Genomic DNA, 23911 nt, shown 5'->3' with positions numbered 1-23911 from the left:
GTTTCAGTAATATCTCATCCCCCCCCCCCCAGGGTGGGGGGCAATGAGGGTTAAGTAATTTGCCCAAGGTCACACAGCTAGTAAGTGTCAAGTGTCTGAGGCTGGATTTGAACTCAGGTCCTCCTGAATCCAGGGCCAGTGCTTTATCCACTGTGCCACCTAGCTGCCCCTGTCAGTAATCTTTGAAAGAATGTAGAGAATGGGAAAAATACATTAAGGTTAGAGAAAGGTAAATATCCCAGTTTTCAAAAAAGGAAGAAAATGAAGTCGACAAACTATATAAGACAGTGAATTTGATTTCAATTCATGGAGAAATTCTAGAAAGTAGGAACCAGTGTTATGAACTCTTCTACAAACTGATCTAGAAAATGTACCAGACTGAATCCTGATGGGGAAATCCAAAAAAAGTCACAGTGAGTCCAGCCCAGCTCAGCATTAGAAAATAAGAGGGATGTGTGGACTGGGCATGAGACCAGGCCACATGTGAGCTCTCCAGTGCCCAGAGAGAAGCTGTACAGGAGGGTAGAAGGAGGGTCCAGACCCTTCCTGGGGCCACCTCCAGATTCACACCAGGGCTCTGTGATGGGCACAAGTACAAACCTGAAACTTTATCACCAGCTATCCAGTGCTATGTTACAGATCCAGGAGAGCTGCAGAGGAGTGATGTCCAAGTGGGGAGGTCCTGGGTTGTGTATGGAGAAAGGAGGAAATTCTGAAATCAGCAGCAGAAGCAGTGGTGTAGCTCAGACACCAGGTGCAGAGCAGGGTCTCCTTTAGAGCATCTAGCCCAAGCTGAAGAGAAATAACCAAGGCAGAAATTTCAGATGAAAACCTACTGAACCACCCTTAACCATCATATCCTATCAGACGATAGGGGCAGAGTCTAGAAGCAATCTATTCTTGTACCCAAACCCAGACCGGGAACTTGAAGAATTCAGATGAGGTGGGGGAGAGGGGAGAGCAGAGGAGGAGCAAGCAATCAGACTTTGTCCTGGGTCAGACTGCTTTGGAAGTATGAATGCTTACAGGTACTCAGCCTGTCCCTGAGATCTTAGAATAACACAACATTCAATATACTAAGAAACAGCCCAAACCTTTCCTCTAGAAAGGTGGCAGAGGTCAGGCCTAATGTCAGGTCTGAAGTCAGGGAGGAAACTGAAAGGATGGGCAAACAAAAAAAAGGCCCTTATGATAATGAGCAATTCTGGTGACAGAGATGCTCAAGACATAAATGTAGAAGAAAATGACTCCAAAACATCTACAAGGAATTCCTCAGGAAAAAACAAAACAAAACAAAACTATATTAGGCAAAAACTCAGAATTTCTGGGAGAGATGAAGCAAGAATTTTAAAAAAGAATTAAAAATGTTTTTATAAATGGAATGAGAACTCTTGAAGAAAAAAATGGAAAAGAAATGAGAGTTATGGAAGAAAGAATGGAAATGGGAAGTAATACAAGAGATACAAAATCTTGCCCAATTAACAAACTCCCTGAAAATTTAAATAGAAGCCAGTGACTCCACAAGGCAACAAATATTAAAGTCAAATGGTTGAAAAAAAACAGAAGAAAGTATAAGTATCTCACACAGATGTAGAAAACAGATTGAAGAGAAAAAAAATTTAAGAATCATTGGACTATCTGAATGCCAAGACCAAAAGAGTCCAGACAGCTTATTTCAATAAACCTTAAAAGAAAACTGCCCAGATCTCTTAAAATCAGAGGACAAAATGGAAATAGATTTCTCCAAGCACTTTCTGAAAGAAAACCCAGATGAAAACTACCTGAAATATCATGGCCAAAATGCAGAGCTTCTGTAAGTCAAAGAAAAAGTGCTGCAGGCAGTCAGAAAGAAAGAATTCAGGTACCTAGGAGCTCAATAATCAGGGTTTAGAAATAGATATCAAACAAGGAGGAAGGGACAGAGGGGAATGGCAGATCCTGAAGCATAACCTCATCTGAACTGGTGAAAAGGAAGAATACACACACATACACATATACACACACACGTTGGGAACAAAAACACATTTTATTCAACAGGGAAGAAAGGGAAAGGGGAGAAAAGGGAGGGGGAACTAGAGGAATGTGAATTAAGGAAAGACTAGTCTTAATCAAAACAAACTCCCAAGGTGCGCAAAAATATTTATAACTCTGTTTGAAGTGGCAAGGGATGAGAATCTGAGGGGGTACCCATAAACTAGAAAATAGATGAACAAGGTATGGTAGATAAATGTGATAGAATACTATTGTGCTGAATTCTTAGCATAAAGACCAACTGGGATTACAAAGAACTGATGATAAAACATGTTGCCTACCTCCTCATAGAGAAGTGAAAGACTCAGAATGCAGAACAAGACAAATGTTTTTGAAAATGGCCAATGTGGAAGTTCATTTTGATTGACTCTACATGTTTGTAAAGAGTTTTGTTTTTCTTGTGTTCTCATTTAGGAAGGGGTTAGAAAGGTGAGAAGGTACATCTTGTCTAATTAAAACAAAATATATTTTAAGAAACAAGCAAAAAAAAAAGAACCTATTTTTTAAAAAGATAATCAGTGAACATAAAGAAAGGGAAGCCGTGCTCATAGTCAGTTCAGACTAGCCTTATTTCCCTTTTTGACCAGGAAGATCAAGAGGATACCATAGATAGAGTTTACCTAATGGGTTAGGCAAAAGTATAGTTAGGTGGATTTAAATGGGTTGAATGGCCAGAGTCAAATTAGTAATTATTAATGAACTGATGTCACCTTGGCAGGAAGTCTCTAGTAAAATATCCCTGGTGTCTGTGCTTAACCATGTGCTGCTTAACATTTTATCAGTAACTTGGTTGAGGACATGTGTGGCAGGCTTATCAACTTTGCAGATGATCCAGAACTGGGAGAAATAGCTAACATGTTTTATGATTGAGTCAGTATGGAATATTTGACCAAATCTAATAGGATGGAGTTTAATAAGGACAAATTAAAATCTTATACTTAGATTAAGAACAAATTAAACTCTTATACTTTGATTAAAAAAAATAAACTTTGAAGTTACAAGGATGGAGAAGGCTTGTGTATACATCCCTGTGTCTGAAAAAACTTAGAGGTTCATTAAGAGTCATAAATGGCAACCCATAATTATCAGTGTGATCATGGCTGTCTTAAGAAAGGCATAGTGCCCAGAGAGCAGCAGTTGCACTGGCCTCTTTTTTGACCAGGCCACATATGGTATTTTATGGTTAGCTCTTTATTTTCTATTTTAGGAAGAACATTGATAATTTAGAGAATTTTCAGAGTTGGGCAGCCAGGAATGTGAAGGACTTTGAGTTCATGCCACACTGTGATCAGTTGAGGGAACTGGATGGGAATAGCCAGCTTGGAAAACTTAAAGCTTTGGGGAGAGAGTCAATATATTTAAATGTTTGAAAGGCTGTCACGCAGAAGAGGGATTAACTGAGTACTACTTGTCTCCCTACAGGGAGGAACTAGAGTTAATGAGGGGTGGAAGATGCTAAGGGGTTTGATTTAAAGAAAAATTTCCTAGGCTACTTAGGGAATTAATGCATTTCTGTGCACTGGAGATGGGTCATCAATCAAAGGGCTGGATGACATTTTTTAGGTATGTTGTGGAGGAAATTCTTTTTCAGATAAAGGTTGGACTTGTTGGCTTCTGAGATCCCTTACAATTCTGAGATTCTCTGATTCTCCATCCTTGGAGGACTGGGTTGAAGCTGGGATGTATTATTTAAACAATGTTCATTGATTGCAGCAGCTGAAAGCAATCTCTAAGACAACATCTTGTTCCTTTTATATACCTTTGTGCATTAGTACTTTTAAATGAATTAATTCCTAATTTGCATATTTTATATTCATTTTAATTCCTGTAGTAAATTGTGAGACCAATAAGTGAAGAGACTTTCCTTAACTCTTCTGTATTCTTAATGCAATACCTTGTACATAGTAAATACTTAGTTAAATCAATAATGGCTCACATTTATATAACATTTTATGGACAACAGAGCACTTTGTCTGCAGTAGACCCCTGACGTTTTATGGTCACTATTTCATCTATGTGAAAGCTGAATTTAAGAGGTTACATGTGTTGCTTAAGGTCAGACAACCACCAAATAACGGCATTCCAGGTGGTTTTCTCATTCCAAGTGCAGTGCGCAATCTTGATGAATGAATGCAAAGATGATTGGAGAAAAAGAAAAGCAATGGGTGGATGGCAATTTTAGAAAATGATAAAATATCTCAAATACCATAGTTGAACACAGTATGGATACATAAGGGTCTTTTATCATACTGTAAGTTACTGATCTTAGTTTGCAGGCATTGCCTTTTTACTTCTGAGAGCTTTTATAGATGTTAATTATCATTGCCCAAATGCAATTTCCAAATTAAGAAATGGAAATAAAGAGACTGAGAAAATTTCCCAGAACCAATTTTCAGGTTACTATCATAATCAGAATTAGACCAAGGACTTCCTGGTTTCCTGTTTTGTCCTAGTCTTCCTTTTTTCTCTCTCAAATTCCCCAACAATAACTTCACAAAACCGTTGACTAAGAGTTTCTTTAAATTCTTCAGAATCTGTTGGGGGATGACATCAAAGCCTGAGAAAAATGAACAAGTTGCCATCCCACCCCAGTATTTTGTTCTCATTTTAAAATAGTTGTCCCTAATTTGTATGAGAACGGGAAGTCAGCTTTTTTCCCCTCTACCAGTCCCACTTTGTAGTTAATACAGTATGCCTGACCCAAATGAAATCTTAGGTTGTACCTCATCTTGTACTGGGAAGAGATGTATAAGAAAGATGGTGTGAAGTTTGAAGCAGTTTGAAGAGTGCAGTAAAATTATTTTGGAGATTGTAAAGAGTCCAGAAGCAGGATAAATGTCATTTGAAACCAAAGAGTATTTACATAATAGTAACATGAAAGATAACGTGAAGATACGAGGGCACAAAATCCCATTTTCCTTCTAAAATTCAGGAACATTTAGGAATTTGTGGAGATATTTAAAATATATTCCCCAATGAAGTAAAATGTTGTTAATATTTAATTTTGTATCTGATTTAAGTATCATTGATTTGATTTTATTTTTTAAACAAGAAAAAGAAAAATGACCACTTAAAATATATTGAAGTACTTAGAAATGATAACATTTTGTTTTACCTTGGTCTTTTGTAAAGCCATTAGCTGTTTTTTTTTCTTTAGATATTTATTTTATTTTCCCTTTCTTCAAAGGTGGCAGAGAGGGCACTGTATTATTGGAATAATGAATACATCATGAGTTTGATAGAGGAAAACTCCAATGTCATCCTTCCCATCATGTTTTCCAGTCTCTATAGGATTTCCAAAGAACATTGGAACCCGTAAGTTTTAGTTCAGGATTTTGCCTTTTTCAGTTACTTTAAGAGCTGGTTACATCACTTATTACATCCTTATTCTCAGAAAAACTGAGTGGTTTTCTATCATCAAGTAAAGTTCAAAGTCCTTTTTATTTTTTTGCCTGGCATTTAAGACCTCCCTCCACAATTTGGTGCCACCCAACCTCTCTAGCCTCATGACATACTATTCCACTGCATTTCCTTTATAATCTGGCTAAACTGAACTTGTCTGTCCTAGGACGTTGCTCCTGCTTTCCTGCCTCAGTATCTTGGTTCACAATATTCCCTGTGCTTCCGAAGCCCTCACTTCCCCTTTTTCCTCCATTCGATTCTTGCCCATCTGTGAAAACCCAACTCAAATGCCACTCTTCCATGACATTTTTCCTTGATCTTTTTCCCCCTCCCCACTGCTAGTCAGTAATAACCTTTTTTCCGCCTCTGCCTTTTAAAGCACTTTGTACTTCTCTGATGTGTCTATCACGTATTATTTGGAATTAGAGGTTTTTTGTGTATGTGTCATATCTCCCTGTTAGAGACAATAACCTCTTGTATGGTAGAGACAGTCTTATATAAGCCATGCGCATCTCCCAGCACCAAGTACCACAGAACTTTGTTCTGTACACAGTGGGCACTAAATAAATCTTTGTTGCATTGGATTGACTTTAAGTGTCTTAGATTCCGTCCTTTTAGAGATTCCATAGAGGAAAAATTATGAAGTAAAATATTCAAATTTAGGTCTAAAATTCAGTTGAGTATAAGTAAAAAAATCATGCTTAATTTTTATTAACCATTATATTTGCATTTAAAACAATTTTATGCCATGAAAACATGGTAGCTAATCACAGCAATTTTTAAAAAACAAAATCTGTGCATACGTGTGTGTGTGTGTGTACATATATATATCAACATTTCAAGAAAATCATTTAGGGTGTTCATAGTATGTCTTTAAGAGTTTTACAAGTAAATTTTCATAATCCCATTTTCCCTTGCATATATTTAGCAGGTTATATTTATAAAAATTGTTTTATAAGACAATGATAGCTATGACACTAGCATTTATATAATGCTGTAAGGTTTGCAAACCGCTTTACAAATATTATCTCATTTGATCCTCACAATAACCTTGGAAAGTAAGTATTATTATTGCCTCCATTGTACTGATGAGGAAACTAAGGCAGGCAGAGGTTAAGTGACTTTCCCAGGATCACACAGCTAATAAGTGTTTGAGGGAGAATTTGAATCCAAATTTTCCTGACACCAGGTCTGGTGCTTTACTAGCAAAAGAAAACAGAAAAAACCCTTTCTATATCACTCACACAGTGATAGGATTTTAGGGCTGCAAGAAACCTAACACATCTTGTCTAACTGCATTTACCCAATGAGAAAAGTAAGGTCTAGTTAAGTGACTTATCCAAGGTCTCACCAATTTCCCATCTCATGGCTTCCTGCCTTTTTTAGTTGCCAACTTAACCTACTAGGGACTTTCAAGACAGAATTTCTTATTTGTTAGAAATTAACTGGATTTCTGTTTTCTCTCTTTGAATGTTTGCTTGTTCTTCATAGTGATCAGTTCGGGGCAATAAGCATATATGTTTCTTTTCTTCCATTGCCCTTGACCTAGACTAGAATATTCTTTAGAACTAAATAGAGCTTATATTATCTCTTTGAAGTATAGAGAGCCAAAAGCTTAGCAACCAGTACACTTAGAAGTAAAAAGTTGAAACTGGACACTGCTTTCATTTAGCACATAAATTAGCAGTAATGGCAGACATATAGCAGTTTGCAAAGTGCTATATATAAATCTTAGTTCATTTGATACAATAATCCTGTGAGGTAGGTGCTATTATACTTATTTGACAGATGGGAAAACTGAGGCTATTAAGTGATTTTTCCCAAGCTTGCACAGTAAATACCTGAAACAGGGTTTTAACTCAAATCTTCCCGTTTCTAAGGCCAATATTCCATCCATTATACCAGCTAGCTTTCTAGATTAGTTTCTGGCAGTACATTTTTCTTTGACATTATTTTGGAAGATAGATTGTACTTTAGATATTGTATGTTGATGCTAAAACTATTTGTGTTTAGGTCTCAGTTTTGTTGGCACACAACATAAGCCAGCTAGCCTTAATGTTTCCTGACCATGGAGCAGCAATCTGAATCTTGGCTGGGCGTCTCACAAACATATGTCACTGGGTCACAAAGGAGGAGATGGGACAAAAGCAGATGGATTGGAGCCAATCCTTTGCTATCACTAGAAAACTCATGTTTGTCCACTGCTGGACACATTGTCAGTACCACCGCTCATCAAGATGACATGTTTGTTTATTCATTCATTTTTTAAAAAATCTTGTCTTTATGAGAATGAGTTTTAATTTTTTGAATTCCATAGATTATTATTTAAAAGCTAAATTTTTTTGTAAATGCAAGACTCCACAGTTTTTATATCTCATATTTACGAACTTTTAGGAGGAAATTATTTAATTTGTCTCATAATTACTAAGTGCCCATGTGTGTAGGTTTACTCTCTGTACTTTCCTAGGAACATCCCATTTTTTGGCATTTTTTGGCACACTTAATTCTTTCACTTTACCAAGTTTGGTAGGGTGGTATTGTTAGCTTCTGGCTGAATGAATTCTCTTCTTGGATGGTGAAGAGTGGAATTGTAGATCACTTCTAATTGTACTAACTGGAAAATGATCGAGACAAAGAGACATAAATTAGAAAAACTCAAACAAATTCAAGTACTCTCTGGATTCATTTATCACAGTGTTAAATAAGACCAATGAACAAATATTCTCTCCTCCATGTTTTACAGGGCTATCGTGGCTTTAGTGTACAATGTATTGAAGGCATTCATGGAAATGAACAGCACCATGTTTGACGAGTTAACAGCCACTTACAAGTCAGATCGCCAGCGGTAACTCTTTAAAGCTTTTTTGTCAGCTGTGCATAAGGTCCCCTATTTAGTTCTTGCCTTATTCTTTGCTCAGATTGCCTGATTTAACCTACAGTCGAATGCAGCACTTCATTTACTTATTTATTTATTTATTGCATGTTCATTAGCTTTGTCCTTGTGGGATGCCAAATAATTTCATGCATTGATGTGTTATGTGCCCTATGAAATACAGTACCTGTCCTCAGGTTTGTTAATATATCATCTCTCATAGACCTGTTTTCAGCCCTTAGTTTGACAGTGTAAAGAATTAGTTGTTATTTGAGGTTTTTAAAATTCTAGCCAAAAGATGGGGTCATAAAAACCTCAAATAACAATTAATTCTTTACAACAGAGAGCTAAATGCAGCAGGCTCTACCCTCCTGTTAGGTTTTTGTTTAGCCCCAGGGTCATAACCATGGAATAGGCCTCCTCTGTGGTATTCTACCATGTCTACTGGTCATTCCATCTCAGGACTTCCAGGCAGTTTGGCTCTTGGGTTGCCCTGAGGTGTTGGGTTGACTCCAGCCTAGCCTTCCTTTCTGAGGACCTATAGGCAGGATTCAAATACTTTAATTCAGAATCGCCATGTGGTGGGGGGAAACCTCATTTATTACCACCCACTTCTCTTCAATCCCTATCTGCCTCAGCCCTACCCTTTTAGACTCACTTTCCACTGTTTTCTATGGCCCCAGTTGTATCATTAACATATTTCCCTTTGTCTTAGAGCTCTTCCTCTCAGAATCTGTCTTCTTACACTCATAGAAATTCAACTCCCCCACAAGACATTCACTTCATCCCTCAGCATCCTGTATAGTTTTGAGGGCACCTTTTCTCATTCCTTCCACTTGGACTATCATCCCAGCACATTGGGCCTGGAGGAGTAGACCTGTTCCTTAATTCTTACTTGCTACTTCAAGATGAGCCCTCTCCCTCCATTACTCAATAAATACTATTACTTTGAGATTTAGATTCTTGTTGCACTGTCTCACCCCTCAAGCCAAACCCCAGGTCATTCTCCCACTTTTCTCAAGGGGTTTGGAATCTGGTTCTCAGTCTTCTTCTCTGCCTCAAACTCTGAGTTGATAGATTAATTTTCCCTCAAACACTGGTCTCCTAGTTCATCAGACCCCCCCCCCCCCCTCCAACCTCCCACCCCCATTGCCTTTATATTTGTTCTGCCGCAGCCAGAAGGTAGGGTGGTCATATCCCTGATCTTACCATCACCCATTTCTCTTCTAGAATGCTGAAATTATTTTCTGATCTTTTTATTCTCTCATTTCTTTTCTAAAATTATTCTTTATTTTCACAATGACAGTAACTGGAATTTAATCCAACAAGCATTTCTTTATTAAGCACCTGTTATATGCCAGGTTGGGGGGGTGGGGCGTAATGAAGACAGAACAGAGGCAGTCTCTGTCTCAGAGAGCTCATGTTCTTATTCTCCTAGTCTGTCACCATGCTCTGGTCTTACTCTCCTCTCTTCAGTCTTGGCACTGCTAACCTGTTTGACTCTACACTTCCCTCTTCTTTTGACTCCCATACTTCATTGACCTGTTGCCTCGCAAGTGTTGACAAACTTGAACCATGGTAACCTACCATCTTCCTTCTATGCTTCTACTCACTTGCTACTAAAAGCCCATGAAGAACATCATATAGCTCTGCTGACCGAGGCTACTATAAACTTATTATTAATTTCAATTTTATACATACCCCATTCCCTGCCTCAGCTCCCCAGCCCTACCAATGGCTACTTTACTCAGAAAATTGAGGCCTTAGTCATGAATTCCATCCGCTCTTCTATTTAGGATATCAAAACCTTTCTAGTTGCCCCAGCCCTCTTACTGCTTTCTATTATTTCTTTCAATCCCTGAGACATTTGATCCTTCTCCTTACCATGGCTCTACTTGTGCTCTTGATCCCATTCTCTTCTTTTTTCTTGAGAATGGAGCCCTTTTAATCATTTCCTTATTTTCTGGCTTCATCCTTCTTGGTTTCTTGGCAGCTTTTGTCAAGCTATTCCTTCCATTTGGACACCATCTTATTCCTCAGCTTCCCCAATGCCACTCTGTCTCCTGGTTTTCTCCCATATGTCTGAACATTTCTTCCCATTCTCTTTGTTGGCTTATCATAATCTATCTCTTCCTTCCTGACAGTGAGTATCTGCCAAAACTGTATCCTAGCCCCTCCTCTTGATGAAACCATCAGCTTTCAAAGGTTCGATTATCATCTCTACTCCCAGATATATGTATCCAGTTCTAATATTGCTCCTGAGCTGCCAGCTAGATGCATCTATTTGGATATACTCTTGGCATTTCAAACTCGACAAATCTAGTCATCTTTCCTGTTTCCAAAATGCCCCAAACAAGTTCCTGATGTACTAGAGCTCAGCCTCTCCTGACTAGAGAAAGCAACAGATGCCTTCTCTTGAAGGTATCTCTATCCCTTTTTGTTTTTACCCAGGTTCACAGCCTTGGAGTTATCCTTGATTTCTCTGTTTCTCTTACCCCCTATAGCTATTTAATTGCCAAGTCTGTCTCTATGACGTCTGTCATATCTACCCTTTTGTTTTCACTCAACACCACCCCCTTCCCCCAGCCCAGGTCGGGCCTTCCTGCTTACAGTACTAAACAGTCCCCTCCCTTTTCTTTATGTATCTGTCCAAATAATCTTTAGCATAGGTCTGACACTTCTATCCCTCTTCCAACCTGTCCTTCTCCCCAGCCCTACCAATGGCTTCTTATTGACACTAGGCTAAAATACAGACTCCTTAGCTTGTTATTTAAAGGCCCTTTAACTTGCCTTTCCAGACTTAATAATTGTTATTCCCCTTCAGTCACTCTATGCTTCAGCCATAGTAACCTATTTGCTGTTCCCTGAATTTGATATTCTGTCTCTTTCCTCCATGATAATGCATCCTCCATCCACTTCATGCCTGGAATCCATTCCTTATTCTGTACAAACCCTCTTCTGATTTCTCCAGTTAATGTTCTCTGCGTTTTTAGATTATCTTGTATTTATAACTCTTTATACATTATGCCCCTCATTAGAAGTAAAGTTCCTTCAAGGCAAAAATTGTTTTTCATATTTGTCTTTGTGACCCCTACCTTAGCACAGCATCTTTGAACATAGTGGGCATTTAGTAAACTATTTTTAAACTGAATTGGTTTGAATTGAGTAAGTGAAATCCTTAGCCCATCTCATTCTATATTAGTAAAGTTGAGCTAATTTTATATTCATTTCTGTGGCGGCAGGGGTGGGGAGAGAGTATGGGAAAGAAGTTTTCAGAACACTTTCTTTTGTGAGAAGAGTGGCTTCATACCTAGATTCTAAAGGATATATAATAAGATTTAGAAATAAGATGAGATGAGATGAAGGACATGGCTGATAAAACTGTCTTATTTAATCTAATGACACTTTCATGATAATGATGAGAAAGATGTTGATGATTGGGGTCAGGGAGAGCCTGCTACATTTCCTAATCAAAGCATCATTTTAGTCTTGCTTTCTTCTCGTCAAAACAAACAAACCAAAAAAACCAACCCCCCCCCCCCACCCCCTGATTTGTTTTAAGACCATTTGAGTGTTAGAACCAGTTGAAACATGGATGAATTTGGCCTAGGAAAACATTTTGCTCATTTCATATGCTTAATTTTCTAATTTGAGTGTGTTTCTTTTCCAAATTCCTAATTTCCTAAAGAAGAACATGGAAAAAAAATGAAAAAAAAAAGTCTTAGAACTTTCAGTAATTGAGCACATTCAGGTTGGGCCTTTGGTTTCATTTTGAGTCCCTGCAAACAAAATGCCAGGTACTGTGTATCATAAAACTTTGTAGTTTTCTTTGGGTCTCTTAACATTTATTCTAGTATTCTTACCTATGACCTTGCTGAATCACCTGCTTTGCTTTGCTTAATTTTATTTCTGCTAATTGTATTTTACAAATGAGAAAAGTCAAGTGGAGAACCCAGTTTCAAAGGGTCACCTAATTTAGAAGATTTTTTTTTTTTACTCTTAAAGACAGTGAATTTCTTGAAAAGTAATTTGATTATAAAATTTGGCATAGGCTTTCTTGCCATCTGTAGTCAGAAGAGGCCAAGCTCTGTCATATCAGGAAGTTGTCTGGTATTTTTAGGATACTTTTAATTATAATGGCTGTCATCTCGAGAATATAACGTATGATTATATTCTGTGCCATAAACAAAATATTATTTTAATTTTTGCTGTTTAAAAATTTTAATTCATATAAATATTAAGATACATCATTATAGCATGGAATATGTCATTAACTTCAGCAGAATTCTTATTAATATTAATCTAGTTGGAGAAGGGGCTGTTCTGTGGAAAATCCTAGGAAGGAGAAGGAGATTGAATATTCTATTAATATAAGAATTTCGCACTAAATATGACCAGGTCATTGCTATTTGGCTTCAGAAATGTGCTGGGTATTAGTACAGGGTAAAATTGGAAATAGCTTCTCATAATTTATTGTCTGAATTAAACAGGCAAGACTTAGGAAAGATAGGAATACCCTCGGGGAAAAGAAAGGCATTGCTTTGCCTTGGGGACTTAGGATAGGTAGTTTTATGAAAGTAGATCCCCCCCCCCCCGCCCTGCCTTTTTTTATTATTGAGGTGGTTCACATTAGATTCCTCAAAAAAAAAAAATAGAGCTTGCAAGATTTCAGGAAGCAATGGAATGAACACGTCAAATTATGAGCATAAAGTTGGTCCTGACATATTTGACACCTTTGAAGAAAGGATGTAAGGAGAAAAGTCATGGAATGCCAAGGATTAGTTAATGCCTGCTGAGAGGTGTGGGTGACCCAAGTACTTACAGTGGTAGCACTTGGTTCCTATGTCAAGATTAGTGCTATTTCCTATTGGAATTGGAAGAGAATGTGACAATACCCAAGTGGTGTTAAGTTTCAAAATTCATTTCTGTGGGATATTCCTATTGGAAATAATGAGGAAGAATGTAGGTGACATTAACGTTATATCAGAAATATTTAGAGGTCTTGAAATGAAAGTTGTCAGTATGAAATGCCTGTTAATTCCATACCTGGAAAAGAAGATTTTTGGGGACAATTCCAAGAATGCCATAATAAATTAGTTGACATGTATATGAAAGGGCATTAGCTCCTAAAGCATAAAATAAATTGAGTATTTTAGTAATGTCTTCTTTTCTTATTTCACTTCAAATTAGGATGATATGAACCTGACTTGATGTTCCAACTGTTTTTGATTTAGGGAAGTCCTAAAAGTACTAGGCCAGATTCTTCTACTCTTCCTCCCAAATATAAAATCTATGCATTTTACGTAAACATGATTCCTAGTGTTCTGATTTCAGTCCTCTTAAAACATCAAAAATGTTAAAGTTCTTTAGACACCAAATAGATTTTGAGTTAAATTAAGTTCAATGTTAGGAACCTGAAGATGCATTTTATCAGGTCTCAAACTGAATTAGTTTAGACTACTAAGAAGTCATTAGTAATTGATCTCTACCATAAGGTCAGAGGATCCTACAGTTAGTACTTCTCTAGAAGGGACCTTAGAGATTAATTTTTGAGCTGAGGAAACTTGGTCCAAAGGAGGAAGATGTGTCCAAAATTGTAGCAGGTAGTGAATTTCAGGGCCAGGATTTCAATCTAGGACTTCTGACTTTAAATCTAGTGCCTTTTCTTATTCACTGTGCTGCCCCACACAGATGCCTTGGCTCTTCTTTTATTTAATTTGGTTTTCTGGATTCTGGGCAGTAGCTGATATTGATTGAAATGTTTAGTAAAGTAGATGACTTTTGAGGAAGTACATCACTACTTAACTGACTGAGACAATGTCTATAACTATAACTGAGCGATGATTGAAATTCAGGTTGTTATTTACTTCAGTATTTCAAGGCTCCATAATTCCATTGGTATGAGTTTTCTTTTCACCTATGAACAAATGAAAATTCATTAACCGCTTACTTTTTACCAGGTGAGGGTTCCACCATAGACACAGTGCCAAGTCTGCAGTGGTATAGGAAGCTTCCTCATCTGAGAGTTCACTAAACCAATGAAATCATTTGTCCAGTCCCTGTCCCTACCTCCAATGCCAGGCACTGTGCTAAGTTCTGGGAATACAGATATGAAAGTAAGATACTCCCTGACCTTAAGAAGGTTACACTCTTACAGTGAGAGAGAATACATATTATATAGGAGTCATGGCTAGGGAAGGAAGTATCTGGGGAATCACAAGGAGGGTGATCTACAGAGCAAGCCGACTCCGGGAACATTGGTCTTAATGATTTGTGTGCCAAGGACAAGAGGTGGAGGTGGATGTTGTTGGTAGGTAGATAGCATGGATGACATATATTCATATGGTTTGATGATTGTGTCCGAGGACTGTAGCCAGCTAAGTCGAGTAGATTAGTTGCACTCACCAGTCCAGGCAACAAGAGACCCAAGGAGTGGGCTTTTCAAAGTTGAGTAGATTAACTGACCCAGGGATTTTATAGGGATGTTTTCAGGCACTGTGGTATATACAGTGTACAGATAACAATCCCCCAAATACATTGAAGTAGTTCTTCAGTTTAGGTCTATTATACTTGGATTAAAAGGGAATTGTAACATAAATTATACAGGAATAAAATTCTTTAAATTCCTAGGTTATTTTCAGAGAAATTATGATATGCAGTAAAAAGGGGTAGAAGATATTTTAGAAGTTATAGTTATAGTAATTTACAAGTGTGTTATTAATTAGCCCATGTATATTATTTGTATGTGGCTTGGTTAGAGAACCCAAAAGTCACATCTCCTTCTTACCTGGGGTTACAAATTCCCAGGTTTATAGTCAAGTGATCTAATTACAAATGTAGGATTTCGATTTAGTAAATTAAGTATTCCATGTGTAGTAAGGAGTGCAAACTCCAAATTGCTAACAGGCAACCTCAGGAACCTGAAACTTCAGAAGTCATTGGAAGCTCTTTATTTCATTTATTTTGGTAAGGATATGTAGTTAAATAAGAGAATCTTGAATTTGTGCCTTGCCAATATGGAAAGACCCTTACTCTACTTAAGTGTATTAGGAGAGAAAAAAATGAAGTGATAGAAGGGCTAGATATTTTTGGCTTCGTATATATAGCTCATATAATATTTCTAGAGTTCCTTTTGAAAGTGGTGCTATATGCACAGGAATTTGCTTTTAACTAAGCAAGAATAAACTTCTTGAACCACCCCCACTGCCCCCCACCCCAAATCACCAAGGTGCCCAAAGGTGTTGAACAACTGATCCAGATAAATTATTCCTTTTGTATTTCTGAGTTTAGACGGCAGTACTTCTGTAAGAAACTGAGCATAGAAGAATATTCATGTGAAAAAGAATCTTAAAATATCCTTGTCATCTCCTACTTATTCAGTTAATACTATTTTTGTGTCTAAGTGTGGAAAACCAAGAAATGACAAGCTTAATGCCAAACTGCTCACAGAATTTATAATGTATATGTGTGGTAGGTGGGGGATTCTGGTCTCTTTAAACCTTCTCTCCTGTTTACACCAAATTCTGTTTCTTCCACCAGTGAGAAAAAGAAAGAAAAAGAACGTGAAGAATTGTGGAAAAAACTGGAGGACCTGGAGTTAAAGAGAGGTCTTAGACGTGATGGAATCATTCCAACTTAACAACAACAACAACAAAAATGACAACAGCATTATTAACCTGTGGAGTCACACATTTATGTAGTAGAAGATGGAGCAACAGTTTTCTGTATTGTGCAACTTTACAGTAGATTTCACATTTGTTTCATTATTACAACAGCACTGTATATACCTGTCTCTAAGTAAAGGAAAAAAAAATAAGGACTTAAATCCAAAGTTTGGACAGTAGATGGACTTCTCAGAACTTTGCAAACATAATCATTGTTCTAACCCTACTTTAAAAGCAGTCTTCAGAGATCTGTTGATAAAATTGCTATGTTAAAATTCCATTGTCAGGAGTTCCTTATTTATCATTAGCAGAGAGTATGATACAATTTTCAAATGTGAACAATCTTAAATTTAGCTTGTCTTTCTGCTAAATTGTTAAATGTATTTATAGTAAAAGGAAAAAAAAAGACTGTCATTTCCTTATAAGTTTGTGTAACATCCTCCTTCTCTGGATAACTTTACTGTAATTTGACATCTTTTCCTTTTGCACATCTTCCTAAGTTGAATGTCCACAAAGAACAGGGCCGTGAATACACAGGTTCCTGCAAAGGTTTTGTTTACTGGTGTGAGCGAGCATCTTTCCAGTAACCAGGCTAGTCCTCATACTCCTTCAGTTTTCACATCAGGAGTAAAATATAGAGAGGTGATAAACATGGTAGGGAAGGGAATTTTGGATTCATGCATCAGTTGATGATGGATCCAAATCAATGTCTTGAATCCTTTTGAAAACAGGCACTGGTACATCACAGATTTCAGTACCTAATCAGTATTAGTTATGTGCATCATTGAACACATATACCAGAGCTGTTTTAGTAATGGCTGAAATACATCTTTTTGGACCACTTTGAAATAATAAAGACAAACACTAAACAGTACAGCCGTGAAATTGATCTCCAGGGATTGCAGATCTAATTGGAAAAAGAGTTGAGCAAACAGTTTGGACTGTTTGGAGTTGTTGCCTTACTTTTTAATATGTATTTATAAAGTATTCCAGCAAAAGAGGATGTAGCCTCTGGAAAAATGTTACAGTGTTTTTGTAGACTCTAGTTGAATTTCTCATCCCAGCGCCAGCCCTGTTTTTAGCTGGAAAGGATTCAGGATAACATTATTATGCATTCTGAATCAGATGCTTATTCCTAACTACTGTATTTGTTACCAAAAGCGGTTCTACAAATGCTACTGAAAAAAAAAAATCTGGAAATTCCTTATGTCCTGAGTATTAATAATAAAGTTTAAAAATGCTTTTATATCAAAGGTGCATTGTGACCAAATTGTTTAAGGAAAAATAACACAAAAAAACGAGGGCTGTATCACAAAGTACATATCATTGGCTATCTGCATTGTACTTAAAAGTGAAATCTGACATCTTTGGTAGGTAAAATGCTAATAAGATTCGTGTACAGTATGTATTTAGCTAATGCGGTGGCAATAATATACCGAAAGGTATGTATTGGAAGATATTTTTTCCAGGACTCTTTTGATCTGTTACAGACATGACAACAGTGAGTTGATATAATCCTAAACCATTGGTCCCCTCAGTATTTATGGTATAGAGCAGATACTGTGTTCATGCATCTAATTGTGATAGTTACAAACATGAACACATGAACTGTTGCCCTTTGATAGGAACACAGTATAAATATGGGCTTGTATATTTTCCTCCATCCATTTAAGTATGTAGTAGAAGATAGTTTTCTTGTTTCCAAGCCAAAAAAAGAAAAAAAAAAATGAAAAAAAAAGGAGTGGGGATGACGGATGGACAGGGCTGCCCTGCCCCCTTTCCCAGGTTAAATGTTTCAGGATTATCAGGTCATAGTTTATACATGAGTCAGCCACATAAGAATATTATCATTTTAGCAACTTTGTAAAAACTTGACAATGTTAATTCTGAAAATGAAATAGCAGTAAACTAGTCATATGCAACACCAAAAATAACATGGTTTAATGGGATTTACTAAAGATGTTTTAAAAAAATAAATTGATGGGAGATTGATAAAAACTTGGCAGAGACTGCCAAAGATCATACAGCTTCTTTTAAAATACTGGAGAAAAGGTGCAAGCTCAAATACTAAAGATAAAAAGAAATTTATAACAAACTGTCTTCTTTCACCCCCTTTGATTTGGATAATAGCCTTTGATTTCTACTATGCATTATGATTATTTTGGGTAGTGTAATCTTATATTTGCAGTTAACATGCCTTTGAAGACTGAGGACGTTAAATTAATAGATGAATGAACCAATCGTCTCTGGCCAGTGAAAATGAAATGCAGTCATTTGAAATTTTAAAAGGCAAGGAACCTTTCTTGCACCTTATGTGATGACATTATACAGATTATTCTCAGTGTCAACTTTATATGTTGATACCCAAACTGAGAAAAATGGAGCTGAATTATAGACCTATATGAAGAGTTGATCACATGAATCTGCTGCCTTTAAGTGGCAGCCTGTCTAAAACTCTTAGGGCAATTTCTGAGAAGAAATACTATGTTTTCACTTTTTTTAAACTGAAAGAGACAATGTGACATTTGTCATGTTGTGTCCAATGACGCAGAATAACTGAGGTAACCTGACTGTTGCACTATGTGACATACTTAAGGACGTACTTGCTGCATTTGCAGCAGCCCTCCTCGTCCCTTCCCACAATCCTGATCTTTGCTGCAACTCAGTTGTGATGAATGCATCTCATACTTTTGTTTGCTTCATAATTTCCAGAACTATATATAAATATATTTTTTAAAGAGCAAATATCGTAGTTAGTGATTGGTCACTCACTCCCTTGTTCCTACCATATTGGTTTCAGGGTGAGGGTTTAAGAGTGTCTTCAGAAGAGGACTGTGGCCTAGATAAAAAGGCATTAGTTTGTGGGCATAGAAAAACCATATCCGTGAATGTCCCATCTCACACTTTAAATCAAGCATGCATTCCTTTTCACATCTTGCAATTTTTCCCAGTTTTTTTCTGTCACTTTTTGTTCTTGTTGTTTTTGGGGTTTTTTTTTTGTTGGTCTCCCAAACATTTGAGTGGGTTGGGTTTTTTTTTTGTTGTTGTTGTTGTTGTTGTTGTTGGTTTTTTTGTTTTGTTTTGTTTTTTGTAAAAAATAAAATAAAAACTTAAAAATAAATGAATTAAAAATACTCTTAATGCCGCTGGATACTCACGAGCAGGGTTACACTCAGTTCATCTTGGACTTATTTGCATAAATAGAAGGATTTAATTTATTTTGTACTTTCTTCTATTTGTGGAATCAGTCCAGGGTGCAGAGCCAGGAATTGCTTGCATTTGCACCTGCTGCACCTGTTGAGTATAGAGCAGGCTCAATCACACTATGGAAAGAAAAAAAAAAGTATATTTAGAGCTTTAAAAGCTTTTTTATTTTTTTGTGGGGGGGGCGGGGTGGGGCCAAGGGAAGATGTATGGATGTTTATTAGCATGTAAAAACATGTTTGGTTCAGGTTTTTTTTTTTTTTTTCTGTTTTTAATTTTTATTTTCCAAATTGGGTGCACCAACTTGTCCCAGAGAGTGGAGTTATCTCTCTTTCAATGCTATTACCAATGTCATCACAAAAGTGACAGTCACCTGATACCGAAAAGAAGGTGACACCTAGACATGATCAAATGATGTTTTATTTGCACATGGATATTTTTATTTTTATATTCTGGTTCAACCAGTTCTCCTAATGGAGATAGGAAGTGAGCCACAAAGGATTTTTCTAGCAGGTATTGGCAATGAATTTTATATTCCTCAATATTTAGTTTTGGAAGTCTAAAAGGACTGTGCATTGTGGAGGCAAAATTGAGCAAATTTTGATTTAACAGAATGTCAATTCACAGGCTGCTTCTTTGTCCACTGAAGCAGCAGTTATCTGTTTAGAAACAAACATCCTATATCATGATTTGTATGAATATAGGTTTCCTTTTTTTTTTTTTGATTGCTTACTGTAAATAAGTTGTAATCCAAACCTCATGTATCAATGAGGAGTTTTCAAATATAAATATTATCAATAAATTTCTTGTCCTATTTTTTGATTGTAGTATAAAGAATGACATGTTCACGCTTTGGTTAAAGGATTTAGCATTAGCTTTATCTTTTGGTATGTTAGCATTTCATTGTTTCAGCAGGAGAGGGCAGCAAAAGTTCACTTTCCCCCTTAGAAATGCTGTGGTCCATTAGTTTGTTATTTTTTTTTTTAACTTCATCTATTTGTGGGTAGAAATAAAATGAAAAAATTTTTTTTGATATGAAAAGTTGCATATGAAAATAGAGACTGGCCTGACCAGATTGCGGAAATCTTCTGTTCCTCATCAAACGTTAAAAGAAAATGCCACAGAACAATCTTCCAGCTCCGGCTAAAGTATATATGCTACTTCCTCCTGAGACTGACAACCAAGGGCAAGCTGAGTGTTTAAACCCGTGGGATTCCAAAATGTCATTTTTTGGAAGTGATTTACTTTCTTCAAGGTGGTAACAAGGACAAAATGACTGGTGCTCCCAAATATCAATGTAACCTTCTCCTTTCACGCGTGTGTGGAGGGCTCTGTACTGTGGGTGCATCGAAATAAAGAAGCAATGACGAGTTTCCAACTGCTTGGCTGGTTTTGTTCTTGGGTGACCAGGTGGGATGGGGACTGGGGGATGTTATGCAACATTCTTGTAGCAGGATTCAATGGTTTGGGTGATGTGGTTGCTCTGGGGATGAGGCCTAGCTGGGGAACGTTGGGCAAGTTTATCGGGTGAGTCTTGCTCTGAGCTCATGCTCTTGCCTTTTTGTCATAGTGGCACAGTGAATGAATAGAGCAGGTGGCCTGGAGTCAGGAGTCGAGTTCAAATCCTGCCTCAGACCCAGGGCAAGTCATTTCAGCCTTTGTTTGCCTCAGTTTCCTCAATTGTAGAATAGGACAAGGGGGTAATAATAGTGCCTACCTTGAAGGCTTGTTGTGATGATCAAATGAGATAATATTTGTAACAGCCTGGCACATGTAGTAGGTGCATGTTCAAATGCATGTTCATAGGAAGATCAAATAAATGAATTAATATTTGTAAAAAAAAATTCAACCTGGCACATAATTGGTGTTTAATGCATGCTCATAGGAAGATCAAATGATTTAATACTTGCAAAAGTGTTCAGCACAGTGCCTGGCACATACAGTAAGTAGGTGCTTAATGCATGCTCATGTGAGGATCAAATGAAAAATATTTCTAATGACACTCATCCTGTCATATAGTTGGTGGTAAATGCATGCTCACGTAAGGATCATATGAGATCATATTTGTAAAAGCACTCAGCATAGTGCCTGGCACTTATTTTGTTATTGTTAAGTTGTTTTCAGTCCTGCCTGATTTTTTGTGACCATTTGGATTTTTCTTGGCAAAGATACTGGTGTGTTTTGCCATTTCCTTCTCATTTTTATAGATGAGGAAACTGAGGCAAACAGGGTCAAGTGACTTGCCTATGGTCACCCAGCTAGTAAGTGTCAAAGGCCAGATTTGCTTCCTGACTCCAGGCCCAGCACTCTATCCACTATGCCACCTAGTTCTTGCTGGCCCAAGTAGTAATTGCTTAACTACTTACATTCTCATGTAAGGATCAAATAAGACAATATTTGTAAAAGTTCTCAGTATGGTTCCTGGCACATACAATAGGTGCTCAATGCATGCTCATGTGAGGATTTAAGGAGAAAATTTTTGTAAAAATTCCAGGCATGGTGCCTGAATACATGCTGGTTCCTTTCCTAGCCCTTCCCAATTTAGGGTAAACTTGACAGCCTTATCCAATTTTGAATTGTACTCCCAGCTCCAAAAGACACTTTGAATGCCTGTTTAATTAATCCTATTTCATATTTTTGTGTGTCCTGTTTCAGTCTAATCCAATGAAGCTGTTTTATGTTCAATTCTAAACTACTAAACATTAGTTTTCAGTCACTGCTATTTCTAATGTTCAAGGATAACAGCTTGTAATGATTTAAATGAGAAACTGTTTACCTAAGGGCAAGGTAATTCAGTAAAGTCAGCACAGTATGGTGACAAATGGTGGGGTTTTGAGTCAAAGGAACTGAACTCATATCCAAGCTCTGCCATTTATAGCCTCAGCGACCTTGTTCAAGTAACTTCACCTTCCTTGGACCCCTATGTCCTCATCTGAAAAATGAAGGCATTACTCTGACTGACCTTGGTGGTCCTTTCTGGCTCTAAATTACCTATTATTGCAGTAACAGACTTTTGAGTTGGAAGAGATGCTTCCTACCTTAAACAGCATCTTCTAAAGTCACATCCCTTTTTAGAGCCACATTAAGGTGCTGCTGCTGTGGTAGGGGATAGAGATCATGTTGGGCCAGGTTCCCATGTTCTTATGTGTGACATGTATTCTCTCTTTTTTGTTGTTTTTTGTTTTTTTGTGAGGCAACTGGGGTTAAGTGACTTGCCCACAGCTAGTCAGTGTCAATTATCTGAGGCCGGATTTGAACTCAGGTACTCCTGAATCCAGGGCAGGTGCTCTATCCACTGCACCAATGTATTCTCTCAAGACAAAACCCTTTAAAGTTGAGTCAGCTGTATAGTGTGTCTGAAGGGGAAGTTTTCTGTTGCTTAACTGAATGAGACTAGAAGATACTTTAAAAGTCAACTAAAAAATGGCCCTTGAGACTGGGATTCGGCATCAAGGTGTATCAATCTGTGCATTAAAAAACATGATTCTAAGAAGGGATCCATAGGTTTTACTAGACTTTTCCCAAAAGATCTAGAAAAAAGAATGAATATGGTTTATGAAAAAGAACACCTGGCTAATATGGAGATGCATGACTGCACATGTATGACTTACTGAATTGCTTGCCTTCTCAAAAGGGATGGGGTAGGGAGATAATTTGGAACAAAAAGTTTTAAAAATGAACGTTGAAAATTGTGTTTACGTGTAATTGGGGGAAATAAGATGCAAAATAGATTTACAAAAAAAAAAGTGGGAATTAATTGTTCATGGATAGGCTAAGCCAATGTAATAAAAATGACAATCATACCTAAACCAATCTATTTACTTAGTGCCATACCAATCAAACTATTAAAAATATTTTATAGACATGGAAAAATAATAACAAAATCCATCTGGAAGAACAAAAGCTCAAAGATATCAAGGGGATCAATGAAAAAATATGAAAGAAGGAGGACTAGCTGTACCAGATCTCAAACTGTATTATAAAGTGGTAATTATCAAAACAATCTGGTACTGGCTAATGAATAGAGTTGTGATTAGCGGAAGAGAATAGGTATGAATTGCACTACAGTAAATGACTATCTAGTATTTGATAAATCGAAAGATAAAAGCTTTTGGAGCAAAAACTCATTATTTTACAAAAAGTGCTAGGAAAATTGGAAAACACTATGGCAGAATCTAGGTACAGACCAACATTTCACACTGTATACCAAAATAACATCAAAATTGGTTCATTACTTACACATAAAGGGTAATACCATAAGCAAATTAAAAGAGCATGGAATAGTTTATCTGTAAGATTTATGGACAGGGGAAGAATTTAGAACCAAAGAAGATATAGAGAGCATCACAAAATGTAAAACAGATAATTATGATCATATAAAATTTAAAAGCTTTTGCACAAACAAAACCAATGCAACCAAGATTGTAAGGAAAACAGAAAAGCAGGGCAAACTTTTTGTGACAAGTAGCTCTGATAAAGTCTTAATTTATCAAAAATAGAGAACTGAGTCAAATTCATAAGAATACAAGTCATTCCCCAATTGAGAATGGTCAAAGGATATGAACAGTTTTCAGACAAAGAAATCGAAGCTATCCATAGTCATATAAAATATGCTCTAAATCATTATTAACCAGAAAAATGCAAAATGAAACAAATCTTAGGTATCACCTCACAACTATCAGAGTGGCTAATATGACAAAAAAAGGAAAATCTTGCATGTTGGAGGCAATGTGGGAAA

General features: G+C 36.9%; 1 protein-coding gene across 4 annotated transcripts in view; it reads left to right on the top strand.

Moving 5' to 3' along the window:
* The window catches only part of PPP2R5E (protein phosphatase 2 regulatory subunit B'epsilon), a 186086-nt gene extending 165542 nt beyond the window's left edge, over positions 1 to 20544 (top strand). For 3 of the 4 annotated variants that reach the window (XM_043982630.1, XM_043982627.1, XM_043982628.1), the window contains exons 12-14: positions 5219 to 5346; positions 8177 to 8278; positions 15845 to 20544. In XM_043982630.1, coding sequence (XP_043838565.1) covers positions 5219 to 5346; positions 8177 to 8278; positions 15845 to 15944 — 330 coding nt within the window. In that variant the 3' untranslated portion in view covers positions 15945 to 20544. The remainder of the gene's footprint in view (positions 1 to 5218; positions 5347 to 8176; positions 8279 to 15844) is intronic. The other variant, XM_043982629.1, reaches the window with a different exon arrangement.
* Positions 20545 to 23911: the final 3367 nt, after the last annotated feature.

The sequence above is a fragment of the Dromiciops gliroides genome, chromosome 2 (genome assembly GCF_019393635.1).
Source record: "Dromiciops gliroides isolate mDroGli1 chromosome 2, mDroGli1.pri, whole genome shotgun sequence".
NCBI lineage: Eukaryota > Metazoa > Chordata > Mammalia > Microbiotheria > Microbiotheriidae > Dromiciops > Dromiciops gliroides.
Note: the sequence above shows the minus strand (reverse complement) of the source record. Positions and strands in the feature narration are given on the sequence as shown.